General features: G+C 40.0%; 3 protein-coding genes across 12 annotated transcripts; 1 reads left to right on the forward strand and 2 right to left on the reverse strand.

Annotated features, from left to right (window-relative positions):
• Positions 1-276: 276 nt before the first annotated feature.
• Positions 277-11,072, reverse strand: klb (klotho beta). Its single transcript, XM_058063564.1, has 6 exons — positions 8,446-11,072; positions 6,681-7,188; positions 5,319-5,587; positions 4,990-5,246; positions 2,796-3,718; positions 277-1,133 (listed from the first exon to the last, which is right to left on the reverse strand). The coding sequence occupies exons 1-6, from the start codon at positions 9,181-9,183 to the stop codon at positions 715-717; spliced, it is 3,114 nt and encodes a 1,037-aa protein (XP_057919547.1). The 5' UTR covers positions 9,184-11,072; the 3' UTR covers positions 277-714.
• ints10 (integrator complex subunit 10) lies at positions 7,042-18,473 on the reverse strand. 4 transcript variants are annotated; one of them, XM_058063567.1, is made up of 18 exons: positions 17,957-18,473; positions 17,776-17,843; positions 17,593-17,696; positions 17,383-17,522; positions 17,230-17,311; positions 16,769-17,156; positions 16,327-16,496; positions 15,566-15,705; positions 15,322-15,475; positions 15,140-15,222; positions 14,576-14,731; positions 14,356-14,464; positions 14,151-14,230; positions 12,892-13,054; positions 12,706-12,799; positions 12,365-12,433; positions 11,767-11,962; positions 7,042-7,188 (listed from the first exon to the last, which is right to left on the reverse strand). In XM_058063567.1, the coding sequence occupies exons 1-17, from the start codon at positions 18,083-18,085 to the stop codon at positions 11,806-11,808; spliced, it is 2,286 nt and encodes a 761-aa protein (XP_057919550.1). In that variant the 5' UTR covers positions 18,086-18,473; the 3' UTR covers positions 7,042-7,188; positions 11,767-11,805. The 4 variants fall into 4 exon arrangements, with proteins under 4 accessions (XP_057919550.1, XP_057919551.1, XP_057919549.1 ...); XM_058063568.1 differs by lacking the exon at positions 7,042-7,188 and having other exon boundaries at positions 11,219-11,962; positions 16,769-16,943; positions 17,016-17,156; positions 17,957-18,471; XM_058063566.1 differs by lacking the exon at positions 7,042-7,188 and having other exon boundaries at positions 11,219-11,962; positions 17,957-18,472.
• A 598-nt stretch (positions 18,474-19,071) lies between these two features.
• LOC131110448 (mitochondrial nicotinamide adenine dinucleotide transporter SLC25A51-like) lies at positions 19,072-21,504 on the forward strand. 7 transcript variants are annotated; one of them, XM_058063570.1, is made up of 2 exons: positions 19,072-19,236; positions 20,241-21,504. In XM_058063570.1, exon 2 carries the CDS (start codon positions 20,325-20,327, stop codon positions 21,243-21,245), a length of 921 nt encoding a protein of 306 aa, XP_057919553.1. In that variant the 5' UTR covers positions 19,072-19,236; positions 20,241-20,324; the 3' UTR covers positions 21,246-21,504. The 7 variants fall into 7 exon arrangements, with proteins under 7 accessions (XP_057919553.1, XP_057919554.1, XP_057919556.1 ...); XM_058063571.1 differs by having other exon boundaries at positions 19,077-19,240; XM_058063573.1 differs by having other exon boundaries at positions 19,141-19,244.
• Positions 21,505-22,306: the final 802 nt, after the last annotated feature.

The following is a 22,306-nucleotide window of genomic DNA, read 5'->3' on the forward strand; positions in this document are numbered from 1 at the left end:
CACCCAAGTACAGGGAAAATGTCCAACTCCACACTAAAATTGGAACTTTTATCGCTTGCCTGTGAGGCCTAAACACTTTTCCACATTTTTTGATAAAGTACAAATCAAAATTAACTCTTTATTTTTCCACATATTCAGCACCTGCGCATCTGTTTTCTCTGATAAAATGCATGATGTAATAGAAAAGAAAGGAGGCGTGACCTTTGAACTCTGTTTAATAGCCAAATGTGTCAGTTCAGCAACAGAAAAGTCGAATAAAGGTTGCAAAATTCATAAAGCACTACTATATGAATCCAATCAACACAATTATTTATGAACATGGGAATATATTTACAATATGTACAGTATATGTATTAATACTTGGACAAATTTAGCAATACACTTCTCATTTAGTGATAATTATTATTATTACATTTGTGAATGGTACTTTATCATTAAGTAATTCATTTATAATGGCTTATAAAATATAATGTAAATATTTAAAACACTAATAATTCAATTTAATTAAATCTAACCCACTTAGCAACAACAATGAATGAATGTTGAATAGACTAACAAAGGATTTTTGAATTAGTAATTGCATTATATTTCTATTAATTTCCATGTAAAGTCAGAGCTGTTTGTACTATTGCCGCCAGGGGGCGACATTGTTACATTCAGACACATACATAACCTGTTCTTCAAAGACAATTACTGTTGTCCTGTGTTTACATTTTAAATAAGTGGCCTTCGTGAGCACACTGGAAGATGCCCCCCTCTTCTTCTACTTCTTATGCTCACGCTGCCCCTCTGACCCTTTACGTATGTTCTCTTCGTGGTGATGACTGAGAAGACCAGTGCTACAAAGATGACCGCTACAAGCAGGAAGCAGCAGCCAAACACAGTGAGAGCCTTGTTCTTGGACATCCACACACATAAGGAGCACACTGGCTGCACCTCCGTGGTCCGACAGGGGTGAGAGGTGGCGTCTACGGGGAAGCCGCTGTGAGAGATGATTTGTCTGTAGACGTCAATGGAGACCTTCGCTGTGGATTGGCGGTGAGTTGAGGTGAAAAGACCGTACTGTGGAACATGACCGTCCTGCAGCTTCCACACGTAGAATCCCTGCAGGTTGATGCGATCCAAGCGGCGTGCTGCAGAAAATAAAGAGAGTGTTTTTTCACATGCTTGATGATAACATGTTTGCAGGTAAGGGAGAGCAAACGGCCATAAAGGGCAAAGTGTGAACACAACACTAATCTACTTTCTTGTCTTCCCTCCTCCCACTTTTTTATCATCTTTATGGTTCCCTGCCGTTTTATAGGAGGTGGCAATATAGTCATAAAATCTAGAAAATCATTTGAATCTGTGTATTCCGGATTACACGGTACATTCTGTATTGATAAGTAGAGGAAACCAAATAAAGCATGCAGGGTTTTTCCCCTCAGAAAGTCAAAATAAGAACAGAAAAAGTTCTAGAAAAAAGAAAAAATTAGAAAAAATCGAATGAGAAAAAATAAAAAATGTATCAAAATAACATTGTAACATTATGAGAAAAAATAATGTCATTTAAAAGCTGAAATATTAAAGAAAATACTTGTTTTAAAGTTGCAAGTTATGAGAAACAAACAAAACAAAATAAAATTCATTCATTCATTTTCTACCGCTTATCCTCACGAGGGTCGCAGGGGATGCTGGAGCCTATCCCAGCTGTCTTCGGGCGAGAGGCGGGGTACACCCTGGACTGGTGGCCAGCCAATCACAGGGCACATATAGACAAACAACCATTCACACTCACATTCATACCTATGGACAATTTGGAGTCGCTAATTAACCTAGCATGTTTTTGGAATGTGGGAGGAAACCGGAGTACCCGGAGAAAACCCACACATGCACGGGGAGAACATGCAAACTCCACATAGAGATGGCCGAGGGTGGGGAAAGACAAAATAAGAAGCCAAAAAGTTACCACTTCCACACAAAATAGGAGGAGAACTCATTCATTCATTCATTTTCTACCCCTTATCCTCACGAAGGTTGCGGGGGGTGCTGGAGCCTATCCCAGCTGTCTTCGGGCGAGAGGCGGGGTACACCCTGGACTGGTGGCCAGCCAATCACAGGGCACATATAGACAAACAACCATTCACACTCACATTCATACCTATGGACAATTTGGAGTTGCTAATTAACTTAGCATGTTTTTGGAATGTGGGAGGAAACTGGAGAAAACCCACGCATGCACGGGGAGAACATGCAAACTCCACACAAAGATGGCCGAGGGTGGGGAAACACAAAATAAGAAGCCAAAAAGTTACCACTTCCACACAAAATAGGAGAACTCATTAATTCATTCATTTTCTACCGCTTATCCTCACGAGGGTCAGTGGGAATTTGGAATGTGGGAGGAAACCGGAGTACCCGGAGAAAACCCACGCATGCACGGGAATTGAACCCTGGTCTCATAGATGTGAGGCGCTAACCACTCGTTCACCGTGCCGCCCCAAAATAAAATTGTATTTAAAAAATTTTGGATATTTGGGTTGGAAAAAGGTTATATATTATGGGAATAATGTCATAATTTATTAAAAAAAATAAAAACGAGAAAGTTAAAATAGTTGGAAAATCTAAATAAAAAAATAAAGCATAAATATTTCTATAATACTAAACTAATAATGGCAACCATAAGTGCAATGTGGCCCACAGTGAAAGTGAGTTTGACACCCTTGGTCAAACATTGCAGGTTCAATTAATATGTTTGTCATATTTTTCTTACGCTTGAAAATAATGCTATGCTAAAAAAAAAATATGAAAATGACCTTTAAGAGCTTCCTGTAAGTAGCTTCTCAGGTAGTGTTGCCTCATCTTATCCTCCACAGGAGCCTGGTCATCAATCCCACTCGCAGTGATGATAATCGGCTGAGTCCGTCCGTATCTTTCAGTGACCCAGTTCAGGACCTTTCGTAGGCCCCAGGGGACGAGAGCTTGGCCCAGACTGGAGGAGGGCCAGGTGGGATCAGATAGAGTAAGGCAGTCGTTATTTCCCGGGTGTTTTTGGTGTAAATTACGAGGACCGGGAGAGACCAAACGGGTGGTAAAATGATTCAATGCGATGAAACTCAACGCCCCTTTAAGCTCCGCCTTCTCAGTTTTGGTAAAAGTAGGAAGCGGTGATCTCTGCTGGTGCATTACTCGAGCTTTTTCGTTTAAGTAAGCCTTCATTTCATGCCGGTAGTCCCCTTTGTCATGCTTGTCTTCATACGGAGTCCTCAGCAGGGGGTCTAGGAAGCGACCAAGTTCAAAAAGAAGGAATCTCTCTACTGCTGCTGTATGCGATGACAAGAAAGGGTTTGCAGGTTCAGCCCAGTCGGCGTGAAGCGCCAGTGACACCATACCCCCGTCACGATGTGAGAACATCCTCTCGTGGAGCCTCCAGGCTTTTGCATGAGCCAAAAGGAGATGATGGGCAGCCCGGTGTTGCTCGTTCCCATCGGAGTAAATATCTGTCAGCCTGTTGGGCTCATTGACTGTGATCCAGTATCGCACCCAGGAGCCCAGCTCACGGTAGCATAGAGCCGCATATTCCTGAAAGGCTTCCACGGTGCTGCGGTTGAGCCAGCCCCCGGAGGCGTGAAGCGGACCGGGCAAGCCCAGATTTGGAGCTTTGTGTGTTGGGTAGTAGAGGATAATGAGAGCTTCCAGGTCCAGTTTCTTGAGCTCAGTGAGGACACAGCGGTAGTACCTTTTAGGAAGAAAAAAAAACACAGCAGGTTTAATGTTGAAATGTTGAAATGTAAAAGACCAAATCTGTACTGACCAAATGTACATATTTTTTTATTAGTATAAGCACATTTTTAAAATGTATGTATCAATTGTTAAAACATTTTTTAAATGTTATTCCATTAGTTATTTTGAAATTATTATTATTTTAATTATTATTATTATGAATAATGTTATTATTATATTTATAAATTATATTAAAATTATTTCATTATATTATATTAAATTATACATTATATAAAATTATTGTCTAAATATAATAATTATATAATTTATATAATTATATATAAATTATATTAAAATTATTATTAAAATCAAAATAAAATATTAGTTTTTTAATTATTACATTTTATTAATTAAATTATTTTATTATATTAAATTATAAATTATATTAAATTATTATATTTATATAATATCTATATAATTTATATAATTATATATAAATTATATTAAAATTATTTTATTATATTGTATTAAATTATACATTATATACAATTATTATATTTATATAATTATATAATTTATATAATTCTATTAAAATTATTATTAAAATCTAAAATAAAATATTAGTTTTAAATTATTACATTTTTATTAATTACATTATTTTATTATATTATATTATAAATTACATAAAATTATCTTTATATAATAACTATATCATTTATATAATTATATATAAATTATGCTAAAATTATTACTAAAATCTAAAATAAAATATTAGTTTTTTAAGTATTACATTTTTATTAATTAAATTTTTTTAAACTTTGATTCATTCATATTAATAATATTATATATATATAATATAATATATACATATATATTATATATATAAATAAGTATGTATTTTGTACATTTTACTTACTATTCCAGGTTTATTTGTATTTCTATTCTCCTGTGAAGACCAAAGATGCATATACTTTAAAAACAGTTCTGCGTCCACAAGAGGAAAGCACGGTGATGTATAGAAATGCAACTAAATTAGCTTAAAATGGGGTTGTTTTAACCGTGGTCATGCTGCAGAACATTTTTTTTAAAGTTATCTGCTATAACCTAACTTGCATTTTTGCCCAGTGCCGGTGTAATACCATTAATCCCCATAAATCCCCATATATTACTTTCAAATCCTATTAAATTCCCACTGAAAGTTTCCACTCCTGATATTTGAATCATTAGCAGTGAAATGTATCCGTGGTATTGTGGTATTGCTAACTCCTATAATAATCCGATTTTTACCTCAGCGCCTCCGCATTCACATGAGAGAGATCGCCGTGCGGTAAAATCAGAGACCAGTTGAGAGCAAAGCGGTAATGCGAAGCTCCTGTCGATGCAAACAGGCGAAGGTGACTACGAATGGCGAGGTAGTCGGTGCACTGGGAACGATTCGTAAGAAGCGTCTCTCCTGGGACCGGTCTCAATGATCCGTCTCCTGTCCAGTTCCAGCTGTACACATGGGGATCCGTGAACTGGGGGGAGAAGGGGTAGAAGCGGGCCTGGTAATAAAAGAGAGAGAAAGAACACCAATTGGGGAGCATTTGTTGTGATTGCTACTTTTCAGGCAGTACCTGTAAGGTGGAGTCAGCAATTCCCCAGTGAAAATCACACGGGAAATGACCTTTGACCTCTGGAGAAGTGTCCACTCTGGGGAAACCGTTGTCAGCAACGACGCGCCGGTAGTACTGAGCTGTGGTTTTGGGCGTCCTGCTTCTGTTAGGCTGATTGAAGTCCACGTAGAAGAGGCCCCGTCGGACCGTGTAGCCGTAATTCCATTCAAAGCCGTCGACTAGCGACCACGCGGTGTAGCCTAGCAACCGCACCCCATCCAGCCTGACAGCTGTAACACAACACGGAGCACAAGTTGAAGTGACAGAAAAGAAGTCAGTGAAGTAGTATTCCTTCTCGGCTTTTTATGATCTTCTAAATACAGTTTTTTAGCACAATTAGAGCCCTCTATACATGAAATAGCACCCCTATAGTAATTTTTTATAGTTGCATTAACAAATATTGTATCGATAATAATAGAAATACACCATTTAAGAGCGTTTACCAGGAAGTGACGCCAGTGGTTCAGAGTTGAGTTTTAGCTTGTTGTAGGCTATCGCTGCAATAGTAGCTTGTATAGTATTAATATTATTGTTATATAATATTTATAGAATTATAGTTATTATATTATTATTAGTATATAATATAATATTTATAGAATTATAAAAGAAATACACAAGAGTTGAGTTTTAGCTTGTTGTAGGCTATGGCTGCAAGAGTAGCCTGTATATGTATATTAATATATATATATATATATAATTATTATTATATACATTTATATTTATCATATAATATTTATATATATTTATATTTATTAATATTATTATATATTTATTATATATATTAAATTATTATTACTATTATTTTATTAAATTATTATTATTATTATATACACAAAATATATATTTATTATATATATTATTGTAAATTTATGCAATTATAATTATATTGTTATTATTGTTATTATTATATTATTATATTATATATATAATATATATTATTTATAATATATCATATTATATATTATGACCTTTTTCTTATATTGCATATAATATTTATATAACTATATTATATATAATTATATTATATTATTATATATTATTTATATATTATATATGTATAATAAAAGCTGGTTGTTGCAACAATCAAGTGTGCTCACTCATTACTGACCCCTAGTGACTAATGTAGAATACTACAATCACAAATTGATAGTAGTCTTACTGGCTTATATTTGTATTCTAGTTCATTTCAACATTTTTATGCTTAAAAGTGCTTATTTCGTTTAACAAATGTGTAAAATTTGCTAGGAATATTATTTTACTGTCAAATAAAAAACACATTTATGAGTTATTATCATATGTAATAATGTCAGTAGCAAAGTTTACCTTGTAATGCCTGGTTGATAAACCTCTTCATCAAGTAAATGGCCACTGTGTCCTCTCGTCCTACCCTGGCTTCGGAGAACCATCCACCCTCAGCCACCAAAACTTGCGGGTCCCCGTACTCCAGCTTTATCCAGCCCAGGAGGCTCCTCATATCTGGGGTCACAGCCTGGCCGTAGTGGGGCAGGTCTCTGCCCAGGCGGAGGTTGTTTGGTCCAAAGGACAGAGCAAAGAAGTCAGCTGTGTTCTGCACCCACAGCTTCTCCTGTGCGGAGAACGTGGGCAGGATGGCGCCATGCTTGATTCTTAGAGAGCCCGGGTAGTCTCCCTCGTTGAAAATGGGATTGGCGAACCAACCGAGCACGGCCTCCAGCGATTGTTGACAAAGGTCAATGTTGGCAGTTGTGGCTTTTTGGGGCTGGACCCAGTGAGAACCCAAAACGATGGATACTTTACCCTTCTGAGATGGGCGGAATTGGGTGTTGTAGGTGTGCCAGGCTTTGGCATGGGCCTGGAAATCATAGAAAAAAAAAGTATAGTGTCACTTTATGCAAAATATAACATCACACTGTACTTCCTGTCTAAAACATAATGTGGCTAATCACAGACACGGCCTCCACAGTGCAAAAAAAACATGCGTGATATTATCGAGGCATATCTTCCATGACTTCCTGTCACATACTGTGCTGACATGGTGGACTTTGGACCTCAGTATCTCGTTAAGAGTCCTGATTACTGAAAGAAAAAGCCATGAGAAGAAACGGTTGCTTTAAGACAGGGGTCTCAAACATGCGGCCACACTACTTTGAGGCCCGCGCCTTGATATGAAAGTTTAATGTTAGCGAAAGTTTGATATGGATGCTGTATGGTATCATGTACCCAGAAAAAATTATTACGTTTGATTCATGTTCATGTTAAAGGTTAAATAACTGTTAATAGTTATCCTCCCTATCCGTGTGGAAGTGGTAAGTTTTTGGCTATTTAAGTTGAAAGGAAATAACTTGAAGGCTACCGTTTAGGGCGCTAGCTCTCTAGTTTGCGAGTTAGCATGTGTCTCAAGACCCTGCAGTTGCGCAATATGTTGTAAATAAAAAGAGTATAAATGTGACTATAGTCGTGTTTTGTCATGTCTACAGGGCTCTAATAATGCTTTGTTCATTTTAATCTGAAAAAAATAATTTGTCTACCCACCAACTATATGTGGTTTCTTAAGTTTTTATTATTATTATTATATTTATTTATTACTGATTGATTTTCTTTATTCTTGATTTGTTTATTTATTTTTCATCTTATTTTGTGTAGAAAAATAAAAAGTAAGATATTTGAGAACAGTGGAATGTTTTATCAGAGCTTTTCTTGTAGAAAATTGGAACCAAAGCGATTATTTTTACATTTTTTTGTTTTTAATAAATGCGTTTTTTTTGTTTTTTTTTTTGGAAAACCTGATGCGGCCCAGTCTCACCCAGACCCGAGCTCCAATTGAGTTTGAGAACCCTGCTGCATGGTATCATGTACCCAGAAAAAATTATTACGTTTGATTAATGTTCATGTTAAAGGTTAAATAACTGTTAATAGTTATCCTCCCTATCCGTGTGGAAGTGGTAAGTTTTGGAATGTTTTATCAAAGCTTTTCTTGTAGAAAATCGGAACCAAAGCACTGAAAAAGTTTGTATATTTTTCTGTTTTTAATAAATGTGTTTTTTTTTTTTGGAAAAATAAAAATTACCCCCAGGTAAATTGAGTTTAAGACCCCTGCTTTAAGACTTACCCTGATGAGATTGTGGGCCACAACAAGAGAGGCGGTAAGACCCCCCGTTTCTCCAGGAGCGTGCACCCCGGTGCCATACCCCTGAACAGCAACCAGGTACGGGTTATGCATTGTAAGCCAGTACTTAACACGGTCCCCGAATGTACGGAAACAAAAAGCGGCATAGTCCTCAAATAATCTAATAAGACTTTCATTTTTCCACCCTCCATGCACCTTCTGCAGGACCAGTGGTAGATCCCAATGATGGATGGTAACAACGGGCTCCATTTGTTTTTCCATAAGCTTGTTTATGAGACGGTTATAGTGCTCCACGGCAACCCCGTTTGGACGACTTTGTGCGTTCCCGTTGGGGAACAGTCTAGGCCAGGAGAGCGAGAAAGAGTACGATTTCACTCCAAGATACTCCAGATCCTGCACATCTTCTTCCCATCGAGCGTAGCTGTCACTTGCCACATCCGCAGACCCTGAATGGGTGAAATTATCCCATATGGATGGTCCTTTTCCACCTTGGTTCCAGGATCCTTCAGTTTGGAAAGCGGATGTCCCAGACCCCCAAAGGAACCCCGAAGGAAAACTACCATGAAGAAAAGACTGTTCTAGAGTGACAGGAACCGGTTTGGGGTTCCGCCACATTTGTCTGCCGTCCCCAGTAGAAGAACACACTTGATGGAAATTAATTGCAAACATGTACAAGAAGAACCACAGGATACTGGGGCCGGGTGGATAGTCCAGCATCATGATGATAGCAGTCTTGTCGCAGGGTTAAGTGGTCTCTGTTCTTTGTAGAGATATCTGATCCATGTTTTGGCGGAGGACACACAGGAGGAACACGTGAAGCAGTGTGGTGCTGCTGGATCAATGTAACCTGGTAAGACCTTCTCTCTGTGTGTGCACTGCGCTCAGCCCCGCCCACATATAAAGGTTAACTCATAACCAAGCACATTGCTTGTGTTGCCATTTTTTTTTTTTTTACCTCGTTTCATATCCACACACGTATTAAACATAAAACAGTTTGAGCGATTGCCTCTCCTAATATGACGTTTGCATAAAATGTCTCAGATATGAGCTCCATCAATTCCCATTACTCCTAATGCACATTTATTAAAGAGACAAAAGATTCGGCAAATACAATTTTTTAACAGCAAAATGATGAAAAATTGAACGTGCTTTGACATCGTAATGCCGCAAGGCACCAAATATGTCTGCAGTGTTCCTCCTCCCATGACAGGAGAGAACAAGGTTAGCCGGGCTGATAGAACTTTATTCGATTCTTAGCCCCCATGTGTCAATCACTAAAGGGATACTTCAGGTTTAAAAACACTGCCGGGAAGTATTTGTGTATGTTTGTGATGACGTCCACCTGTCTGTGTTATTGTCTTTAATTAAGCCTCCAGGTCAGTAGTTTCGTATTGTGTGTGTGTGTGTGTGTGTGTGTGTGTGTGTGTGTGTGTGTGTGAAGGTGTGCAGAGCAAACAGTGTAGTTGCTCGGGAAACACTGTGCCTCAAGGCAAGAGGTGGACAGCTGCCACTATTATTGCATAGCTATTAAATATAGATAGCACACAAGCTGCAATTTCAGGCTTTGATGTGCTTAGAACAGGGGTCTCAAACACGTGGCCCGCAGGACACTAGTTTGAGGCCCCCCGCCTTGATATGAAAGTTTAATGTTAGTGCGGTATCATGTACCCAGAAAAAAATTATTACGTTTGATTAATGTTCATGTTAAAGGTTAAATAACTGTTAATAGTTATCCTCCCTATCCGTGTGGAAGTGGTAAGTTTTTGGCTATTTAAGTTGAAAGGAAATAATTTGAAGGCTACCGTTTAGGTCGCTAGCTCTCTAGTTTGCGAGTTAGCATGTGTCTCAAGACCCTGCAGTGGCACAATATGTTGTAAATCAGGGGTCTCAAACACGCGGCCCGCGGGCCAAATGTGGCCCGCAGGACACTAGTTTGAGGCCCCCCGCCTTGATATGAAAGTTTAATGTTTGATATGGATGCTGTATGGTATCATGTACCCAGAAAAAAATATTACGTTTGATTAATGTTCATGTTAAAGGTTAAATAACTGTTAATAGTTATCCTCCCTATCCGTGTGGAAGTGGTAAGTTTTTGGCTATTTAAGTTTAAAGGAAATAACTTGAAGGCTGCCGTCTAGTTTGCGAGTTAGCATGTGTCTCAAGACCCTGCAGTTGCGCAATATGTTGTAAATCAGAGGTCTCAAACACACGGCCCGCGCGCAGGACACTACTTTGAGGCCCCCCGCCTTGATATGAAAGTTTAATGTTTGATATGGATGCTGTATGGTATCATGTACCCAGAAAAAAAATATTACGTTTGATTAATGTTCATGTTAAAGGTTAAATAACTGTTAATAGTTATCCTCCCTATCCGTGTGGAAGTGGTAAGTTTTTGGCTATTTAAGTTGAAAGGAAATAACTTGAAGGCTACCGTTTAGGTCGCTAGCTCTCTAGTTTGCGAGTTAGCATGTGTCTCAAGACCCTGCAGTTGCGCAATATGTTGTAAATAAAAAGAGTATAAATGTGACTATAGTCGTGTTTTGTCATGTCTACAGGGCTCTAATAATGCTTTGTTCATTTTAATCTGAAAAAAATCATTTGTCTACCCACCAACTATATGTGGTTTCTTAAGTTTTTATTATTTGCCGTTTTATTATTATTATTATATTTATTTATTACTGATTGATTCTTGATTTATTTATTTTTCATCTTATTTTGTGTAGAAAAATAAAAAGTAAGATATTTGAGAACAGTGGAATGTTTTATCAGAGCTTTTATTGTAGAAAATCGGAACCAAAGCAAAGTTTATTCATTTTTCTGTTTTTAATAAATGCGTTTTTTTTTTAAACCAGACCCGAGCTCCAGTGGCCCCCAAGTAAAATGAGTTTGAGACCCCTGGCTTAAAATATCCAAAACAAAGGTTGTATATCAAAACTTAACATTTATTAATTTATTCTTCAAAATCACATTAACGCTCGGTTTTGATTGACATGGTCATGGAAGTGATTACTGTGTAGAACTGCATCATAATGACTGGGAGGGTTATGTTGTTTTACTCGCTGCTGCCATCTAATGCCGAATAGCTGCAATTACCATGTGTTACATTAAAAGGTAAAAATGTCGCTATGAAAAATATTCCCACAAAAGCTAAGTTCTTTGATAATTATTGACAAAATATCACATTGTGATGACAACTTAAAATTTTGTAGTTAAGTTTGTTACCTAACACACCAACAATGAAGAATATGACACATTATTGTAACGTTATCAGTGTGGTGAAAGAGGTCAAAGAGTCGGTCTAACCTCATTACTGAGAACGTTTACAAGTACCCCGAACCGATGTCAAGGCAGAGACTGGACGATGATGATTTTCTCGTTGATGCAAAAACGGTGCAGGACGCTGAGCAAGTTCTCTCCACAACGCGACACTTGTCTCTCCATGGCCAGACGGAAATCCTCTTTCACTCCTTTGGTGATGCCTCTTGTCACCGTGTGGTGTCTGACGCAGGGGAGAAAAAATATGTATGATTTATTTATAGACTCAAGCATCCACCTTAGGTTTTAATCTCACATAAATGCATCATTCATGTCAAAAACAATAATATTCCAATCAACAATACACATGAAACATAAGCACAAATGAAATGAGACCAAGTGTTATGAAAAGGCAAAAAGAAACTAACTATACAACCAACAATATCATTACAATATCTGCCATGACCACAGAAAGACGAGCAATGGCTCAAAGAAACCAAACGGCGACGACGACTTATTCTTAAATGATTGGCCCAAATAAAAATTAGGAAAAAGGGGGGGGCAAGTTGGTAATGAAATGTGATTTGTGTGTATGGGGAAGGGGCACAGGGATGGGCACTGTGGCAGGAGGGGGGGCCTGGGGTACCTGTCCATCGTCTGAACCCCTTGTAGCAGAAGGGTGTTTAACTCCACCCCCAGGGCGGGGCTAGGGTTCCTGAGGAACAGCAACATTCAAAGACTGGGTCAGTGCGGGTGCATTCAACTCTTTTTTTTTTTTTTTTTTTTTTTTTTAAGTCTGCAACATTGACTAAAGGGGTTTACATTGACACAACATAAACGCCTTCTCTTCGCTAAAACCCGCTCCGATGAAAGATTCGAGTTAGCTAAGGTTAGCTAAAGTACTCGATCATCACGCGGACCTGCGTATAACAACACAGCATCAGACCCCGGGATGTGCAGAATCGCGCCGCACACACATCGGCTTACTTAATCAGCATTCCCTGGTTGGGTAGCAGCTCCAGCTGGATCCTCCCTCCGTCTGGCGTACGGAGATATGCAAATTCCTCCAGCATGTCAATATCTGACAGGAGATGTGAGCTCGGGGAAAATAATGCCAGGAGCAGCAGTATAAGCATTGTGAGGACAATAAAAAAAACAAAAAATGGAGGATACTGGTGACGTAATTGAAGAAATTCTCATACTGGAAACTGCCTTGCTGGCAGATCTTGTCCACAGCCTTAAGAAAAAGCATCTCGCCCTGAGGCCAGTCGTGCTGCAGGAGCACCACCACGTGACCCAGCGACAAGTCGTCCCTGTTGTCTGTGAAGGCACGTAGCTGAAAGAAACAAATTAAAAACATTTATATGGTCGAGTAAACAAAAAAGAGTTAACTTATAAAATATATAGAGACTACAGGTAATTTGTTCTGTCTGTCAAACATTTGCAGCATTCCTTGAAATGCTGGATTTTCACTTTTCAACTGCATTACAGAGATTTCTACTATTTTCATGACTTTTCATGAGGTTTTTTTCCCCCCCAGATGAGTATGTTTGTTCTGGGGCGGCACAGCGGTCGAGTGGTTAGCGTGCAGACCTCACAGCTAGGGAGACCAGGGTTCGATTCCACCCTCGGCCATCTCTGCGTGGGTTTTCTCCGGGTACTCCGGTTTCCTCCCACATTTTGTACTAGTTGCGGGCTGCACGGTGGAAGAGTGGTTAGCGTGCAGGCCTCACAGCTAAGAAACCAGGGTTCGATTCCACCCTCGGCCATCTCTGCGTGGGTTTTCTCCGGGTACTCCGGTTTCCTCCCACATTTTGTACTAGTCGCGGGCTGCACAGTATACGAGTGGTTATCGCGCAGACTTCACAGCTAGGAGACCAGGGTTCGATTCCACCCTCGGCCATCTCTGTGTGGAGTTTGCATGTTCTCCTCATGCATGCGTGGGTTTTCTCCGGGTACTCTGGTTTCCTCCCACAAATTCCCACAAATGTGCCCTGTGATTGGCTGGCCACCAGTCCAGGGTGTTTACCCCGCCTCTCGCCCCAAGACAGCTGGAGGCAACCCACTGACCCTCGTGAGGATAAGCGGTAGAAAATGAATGAACGAATGAGTTCTCCTCCTGTTTTGTGTGGAAGTGGTAACTTTTTGGCTTCTTCTTTTGTCTTTCCCCACCCTCGGCCATCTCTGTGTGGAGTTTGCATGTTCTCCCCGTGCATGCGTGGGTTTTCTCCGGGTACTCCGGTTTCCTCCCACATTCCAAAAACATGCTAGGTTAATTAGCCACTCCAAATTGTCCATAGGTATGAATGTGAGTGTGAATGGTTGTTTGTCTATATGTGCCCTGTGATTGGCTGGCCACCAGTCCAGGGTGATCTTGTGACACTACTACTACTACTAGAGACACAATGTGTGCACAAGCTGCATGTCAGTACCTTAAAACAGGACAGCATCAGCTGAAGGCAGAACGGTAAAACAGCCTTGCTGGTGCATGGGAGTAATCTCAGGTCATGACCTAGTTTGGACATGGAACAAAAGACCTCATTGGATATTATACAGTAAGTGATGATGACATGTGACAGGATATGTGACAAAAATATATAGTGAATATAATATAAATTATATTGAGAAAAAGCTTACTTTTCTTCGATTTGATCTTGACTCTCGTCTGGTCTTCTGAGGTCTTTGTTGGTTCATGGTTTGGTGCTACCAGTCCACTGACAACATCAAGAAGTTTCTCACAGGCCAGCTGAGTAGCAAGTAACAAAAGAAAAATAAATCCATTATGTCGTCATGTTTTTGTTTTGTTTTTTTATTCTAACTCTGCCCCAATCTAATGGTCCATGCAACCAGTACATACCCTGTGTTCTCCCAGTGCGTAGTGGCAGGAAGCTTGTTGTATGAGTGCCCTGTGGTGCTCCAGACTGGTCTGACTTGAGGGGCTCTGCTGGCCTGGGTGAGGCTGCTGCACGGCGGCCATCTGGTGCAGGCTGGAGAGTGCCTTACGGTACTGTCCCTGGAGGACACGGGGCAAAAACACTCTTGTTATAAATTACATCATATCCAATTAAAAGCTGCTAAGTTCCTAAAAGGGTTATTTATATGTAAGCATATATAAACATATAACATTATGCACAACTGTACATATGTTAAACAGTTATCATAGACTTAGACTAACTGTAGTGATCCACAAAAACTGCTTGGTTACAATAGCTAAATTGCAAAATTAGAAAAAAAAAACTAAAATAAAATGTAGTACAATATGAATGAAATATAATCAACTAAAAAGAATAAGATAAATAACATTTGCATATTTACAAATAGTGTGTACAATAGCCATTGTATAAATGGCTACAGTTGCATTGCATTTAAAATCGCTTCTTTTCTATTAGAGGTGTCACAAGAACTTTAGGTTTTCTCTTGCCTGGTATATGATCATGTCTGTGAGGAAAATTCGAAACCAAAGCCAGCTGTCTGACTTCCACGAGGCGCAGATCTTCTTAAACTCTGTGAAAGCACACGTTTGCAAAAACAGTCAAATCATCGATGCATCATTTCGAGCGGTACAGAATAGTCTCATATGTGGCTTAACACACGTGTGTGTACCAGTTTCAAGGCTGTCGTGGGAGTGAAGGAGGTCCCAGCTTTCTCTGGCCGTGTAAAAGCTCTCCAGAGTCTCAGACCAGTTGGGCATCTCGGTCTTGTTCACCAGGATGTGACGACCACGCATCTTGCCTAGGCCTTCCTCATCATCTGAGCTCTATACACACACATACATATATATATAATAAGCTGCATGCCGCTGCTGGCCCCCAGGCCACACTTTGAACACCACATCCTCTATACTCACCATGGTCTTCTCTCTGCCGTCTGCCATTTTGCGTTTCTTATGTGCGTGTTTGACTGGTCCTCGCTCCAAATCCAGATCATTGTACACCGAGCTCAAATCCTCCACAAGAATCCACGGCCCCGAGTTCAGAGTGTTCACACCTGATAAAAGAACACAAAGAGTCACTCATTTCAAAACACATAACTATAAAATAACTATGTGAAAATAATAATGTCAATAACTATAAAAGCAATCTTCACTCGCTAAAATGTACTGCAAAAAAGGCCAGTAAGGATAATTCAGAGAACATACTAACTCCTTATTTCTAAAATGACAAAAACTTGCTGATATAGTTCATCTTCAAACAGCTAAAATAATGCATAAGGCTAAAAATAATCAATTAGCTAAAAATGTCATCCAATACAGAAGTACACTTGAAACACTAATATGCTAGGACTACGTTAAAAAAGCCATAGCATTTCAGTATGTGGAATCAAACTGTTTACTGTCGTACTTCGGTACGAGGTGCATTATTAAAAAAAAAAAAAAAAAATCCTTAAACTGTATTATGGAAAGCAGGAAGTGAACAAATGTAACAGTTACTGATTGCAAAAGTACCAGATGGAGGGGTAGGATTTAATAAGCTTTGCTTCTTCCTACTCCTTTTGGACATGTGGAACTGGGAACTGATTATGTGATGCATTCACTTGTAATCTGATGCATGTTCAAATGAAATTAAACCATTACTATTACAATGTGTGCAAACAAAAATGGAGACTGACCCTGGAACAGCGCCGGCTGTACCGTCGAGATGTAGAGGAAGGCGTTGCGGAAGAGGACTAAGGCGGCACAGATGACCACCTGACTGCAGTAGCGGGCCCTGGTGTCGCCCTCCAGGCCCGGTAAGTAGCGGCACAGCTCCTTTACTCTTTGAAGCAGATCCATGTAGCTCCTTCAAAATAAAAGCAGACGCAAAAATACACCTTAAAATCACAACAAAATCATTGTTTTAATAATTCAATGAGATCCATTACTAATAGTGCACACCTTAAAAATGAGGCGTTTTTGTTGGAGCAGCATTACATGAAGTACTCTCTGCACTGTCCATGCACTGTTGTGTTCAAGTCCACTACGTCACTCAGACTTAACTCTTTTGAGTGGTGGAAATTGGCTTTTTTTTTTAAGTGTTATTTATATTTTTAGATTAATAAAAAAACAGCCTACCTTTGTCCTTTGTCTCCCTGCCACTCACATCGAGCTCCAACAACTGTCAGGAGGTCCAATAGCCTTTCCCAAGGTTCGGCGACCACCGACGACTTTTCCGATAAGCCGTCAATCACGTAACGCTGGGAGCCCCGTGAGACAGTAGGAGACTTTAGAGCACCGCTTTCTTGAGCGACTGAGAGAAAGACAGAAGAAAATATGAGATTAAGGATTATTGCTAAGAACCACCACTCGAGCTTTGCTTCACCATTCATCTGTCCATCAGGTGAAGGTCCTCGGGTGACATAGCCGATGTAGAATTCAGCAGCTTTGAGAATGTATTTCTGCATCAGGCTGGCAGGCAGGCGCATATCCATGTTGTTTATTAGCAAAGGGAGGACATCGCACACTGGAACATAAGGAAAGAAACTACAATTTAACCTCTAAACGTCAACCATCGTCCATGCACATGTTTCACTCACCGAAAAGTTTTCTGAAGCAGTTAACAGGCGACTCCATTTTCTCAGATGCCTCTGCCTCCAACAACGTCTCACCTAGACTCACCTATATACACAACAAATATTTATTAACCCTCGTGTGTACATCCTTTTATTATTATTATTATTTTCACTTACCCCATGTTGGACAACAGACTCTGGAAAGCGCTTTAATAACAGCAACAGCATCTCTGCCTTCTCCAAAGTGTTGAAGCACTGCTCCGTGGCTTTCAGTAACATCTCACATTGTATACGACCAGGCAGTGTTTCAAAAAGCCCTGGCGGACAAAACACATACTTTTAAAACACTACTATATCGTGGTAAAATAGTAAAAATGTTTCGCTTACCTCGAAGAAACTGTGAATGTTTGTCTTGAGAGTCACTCCGCAGCGCGGCTGTGATGACGCTGATTTCACGCCACACAATGGGCTGATCTGGAAAATTTAAGAACCTAAAAAAAAGTAGATAATATAGTAGCATGGTCTTGTTTTACCAATGGAAAAGTCACAATAATGCACAATAAAACTCACATGTCATAAAGCAGCCTCCCTGCACAGGATGTCCTTTCTGCATTGCGTTCTATTATATACATTTCATACTGGGGAGGATAAAAACAAAAATGTGTCTTTAAAATTTAAGATGGCCTACAAACAAAGCATTACTATAGTTGTGTGTCAATAATAACAAAGTAAGTGATGTGCAAGATATTACCTGGATGTTGAAGTCAGCAGGGTAAAGGGTTCTGGCAGTAATGAGCCAGGCTTTGGCCGCACAAGGGTCATCGGGAACCAGTTCCCGAGCTCTTTTAACCAAAAACTCGCAGTCCTTTTGTGCTGACATTTGTAATGAATCGAATTATCGATTATCGAAAGCGACAAACTGTGTAGTTTATCAACTGCATACAGAATTACGCACCTCCAAATTGAGTGCAAATCACATTAGTAATTAATCAAGGAAATGTTACCAGCAAAACCCAAAGCGTAATGCTAGCATCACCGAGCTAGCTCTTTTAACTGTGGATGTTACATTCGTGTCCCAGTTTAAAAACAAAAACTTCTCAAAACGCTATGGTTGTGTTACATTAATTAAGAACATATATTCGAAAAACTGTCGAACAATCTATTACAAAATATATAAAAAATATATGTATTGGTAGCGCATACGTTGATTGACACAGGAACTTGTTGATGACGTCATGAACTGTCGCAAATTGTTCTACTTTACGACCAACAGTACCGTCGCAGAATATGACGAACAAAACAAAGCCCAAATCGTCATATTTCGTTCACAGTACACGCGAATAAAATATAAACACTATTTTCTGCAAACCTTAACGATATAAGCGTTAGGAAAAGGGGTTGGTTTATGAACTCAGAATAAAATATAAACGCTATTTTCTGCAAACCTTAACGATATAAGCGTTAGAAAAGGGGTTGGTTTATGAACTCAGATGCATTTTGTGATATTTACATTAATACGCATGCGCTGACTTTAAGCGCGTATGGTTTGTCATGACAGCAAAATTATGTTATTGTGGTATTAGCTTTTATACTACAACATTAATGAAGTTATGATAAATTACCTGATTAAGATATTTAAACCAAATGAGAACGAAATAAGATCAAAGTGTGCATGCCACTTAACCTCTCTTGGGTGACAAATATATAAAGGAGATAAATATATGAATTGTATATTAACATCATATTAGACAGAGGTACACGCTATCTCTTTCATGACGGAATCAGTCTCTTCAAACGATACATCAATTCAGTATGTTTAATAAAGAAGTGTTGAGTTCCACTTCTATCCAAAAGGTGGCGGTAATGCACTCGAATGATTGTTACGACAACGGAAGACAAATCAAACCGAGGAAGAAGACCTGTTGCTGGGGCTGCAGACACGACCTAGAGAATCACTGGCCTTTCACTCAGCTTGCAGGAAAGGCTGCACAGCACCTGTCACACAGGGCAGGACAGCAACTAGTGTGCACGGTAGGTAGGTAAATACGTCTTTTTAACCTTAATGGTTCGCATTGTATATTGCGACACTTTAGCCCGCATCACGGCATTGTTTTGTATAGTACGTCTGTTTGTCCCCAACAGAAAGGAGCAGCTTCAATTGGGAAAGCTGTGCTAGCAAGGCAAGCGAATGCGTTTAGCATGTTAGCTTCTGTGCAGTGATGAACTTTAACCTCAGTGGCAGTACGTATTGTCTCTATATGTAAAAAAAAATAACGGAATCTTTCCGTATTATTGGGCTATTTGTGTGTAAGCCAAGCTTTTTCTGTGTGACGGAGGAAGCGGAAACGAAGCAGAGGGCGTGTTCGGAATAGATCGACAGCATTCGGGTGGAATAGCTCCGAAACATCAACATAGCTTTTACCTAGAGCATGAATTAAATTCCACATAAGACCGCGCCTTACTACTTTTCATACATTTATGAAATACAGTTATAATTAAATTAAGACAGAAATATCCTCGGAATATCTCAGTTTGTTGTATTTGTCGGATTATTTTCCTCTTGCGATGTAATGTAATGTTAACCTGTAATGTTATATGTCATACACAAGACGCAGTATAGCCTTTTTAGCATCGTCATTCTCCTTCCTAATGGCTAAGCTGTCTACTAAGTTGTGTAATAAGCATTATCAGCAGCCAAGTAGGGAGGGACAGACAGATTGGTAAGGTTAAAGACTTCCTGGAAGTCAATAGAACATTAAGTCCTTGTTTACACGCGTTTGTATTGCTGATTGTCTGATTGACAGTAGAATAAAGTTTTTTCAAATTGTCACTGTCAATAATAACGTAACAATAATAAGAGCTGTATCTGTTTTTAGAATGTTATATTTTGGTTATTTAGATATATTTGAAGGACTAACATATGTAATATTGAATTCAATTAAAAACTGAGCTTTATTATGTTTCTACAGTTGGATTTTGAATAAATAATACAATTAGCTTATTAGCTAAATGTATCATTTTGTCCTTCATGGCAGGCGTCTTCTTCCAGGAGAGCAGTGCTGACGTGATGTTCGAGGAGCACCACGCGGCACACTGAGCCCCCCTTGGCCGGCGCCACCATGGACTCCCCGTCAGCCCAGACCCCGCCGCCGCAGGCCTCGTTATCCAAAGGAGGTCACCCGTTGCTTTCCAGCGGGCCCCTGAGCGCCACACTGGGGCCTCAAGGAAAGCACTATGTCTGCGGCTCCGTTGCGGCTTTCACCAACATCCTGGTGACGTTCCCAATCCAGAAGGTTCTCTTCCGTCAGCAGCTGCACGGCGTGGTGGCCATCGAGGCGGTGCGACAGCTCCAGAGGGACGGACTCAGGAATCTATACAGGGGGTTGCTCCCCCCGCTGCTCCAAAAAAGCACCACCGTCGCCATCATGTTTGGTTTGTACGAAGACTTTTCCAGAGTTCTTCTACAGCGCGCAGACGGTAGCGGCGTTCCGGAGCTAATCACGCGAAGCTTCGCCGCCGCGCTGGCGGGAACGGCAGAGGCATTCCTGACCCCCTTCGAGCGTGTGCAGACGCTACTTCAGGACCACCGGCACCACGGACGCTTCAACAACACAGCCCATACTTTCCGGACACTTCTAACGGAATACGGTGTCCGGGAATGCTACCGCGGTCTCGTTCCCATCGTGCTCCGCAACGGCCCCAGCAACGTTCTCTTCTTCGGACTCCGCGGACCCATTAAGGATCATCTCCCGGAAGCGACAAGCAAAGCGGGTCACCTTGTTGTCGATTTTGTCTGCGGCGGCGTGCTAGGGGCGGCGCTGGGAATCATGTTCTTCCCGTTAAACGTGGTGAAGTCGCGGGCTCAGGCTCAAGTGGGCGGCGCCTTCCAGCCGTGCAGGCAGGTGCTGCTCACGGTGTGGCGAGAGCGAGGCCGGAGCGTGGCGATGCTCTTCAGGGGGGCTCACCTCAACTACCATCGCTCGCTACTCTCGTGGGGCATCATCAACGCCACGTACGAGCTGCTGCTGAAGCTCATGTGACTTGAGAGCGAGGATTGTTGCACAGTCGGGACATTTAAACTGTATACTAAACTTGTGCCAGGGGCCATTTTGGAAGCGGGAAAGTATTGTTTTTTGTGTGTTTGTGTGCACTTTTGTTTTTTTTTTTACAATTTCAATGAAAAAACAAGCTTTGCCACATCACTGAAAACACCTTTTTTGTGAATTTAACCATTACGATACACTGAATTCTCCCAATTAATTGTCAAGAAAAGTGAAATAAAGTAATGGTTGGCAGTTGTTACAGTATGTCTTTGTTTAAAAAAAAAAAGCAAATACATAATTATGTTATATTATACAGCTAATCTATTTATATTTATTACTAAGACAATATTTAACATGAGCTCAAAAAGCTTTGCTTTTCTATAATTGTCCCCAATGTTTATTTTAAGCTCTTTCCACTCCGTCCTTCCTGACGCCACGCTTGCTCTTCTCCTCCGTCCATAACATCTGCTGACATAATGGGCTCACATTTCATGCTCGAGTAGCCGCAGCCAGTCAGCGTGCAGCCAGCCCCCCCGACAGCCCCGGAGAAGCGTACAGGCGGCGCTGTTTGGACGCACACAAGAAGCTGAAACTGCCATATAAATGGACCACTTGGCCTATTTCATTTTGATAGTACAAAGTGTTGACTTTTCTGTAAGATCGGACCCCCCCCGTCCTGTTAAAGTAAATGCTTCACAAGCCCGTCAATCAAGATCAAATAAACATCACTGAATTGTTGCCTGTGTTGATTATGTCTACAGCAGGGGTCTCAAAGTCAATTTACTTGGGGGGCCACTGGAGTTCGGGTCTGGGTGAGACTGGTTTTCAGGTTTTCAAAAAAAAAAAACAAAACAAAAAAAATTTTTGGTTCCAATTTTCTACAAGAAAAGCTCTGATAAAACATTCAACTGTTCCCAAATATCTTACTTTTTATTTTTCGACACAAAATAAGATGAAAAATAAATAAACAAATCAAGAATAAAGAAAATCAATCAATCAGTAATAAATAAATAAATATAATAATAATAATAAAAACTTAAGAAACCACATATAGTTGG

The sequence above is a fragment of the Doryrhamphus excisus genome, chromosome 23, assembly GCF_030265055.1.
Source record: "Doryrhamphus excisus isolate RoL2022-K1 chromosome 23, RoL_Dexc_1.0, whole genome shotgun sequence".
Taxonomy (NCBI): domain Eukaryota; kingdom Metazoa; phylum Chordata; class Actinopteri; order Syngnathiformes; family Syngnathidae; genus Doryrhamphus; species Doryrhamphus excisus.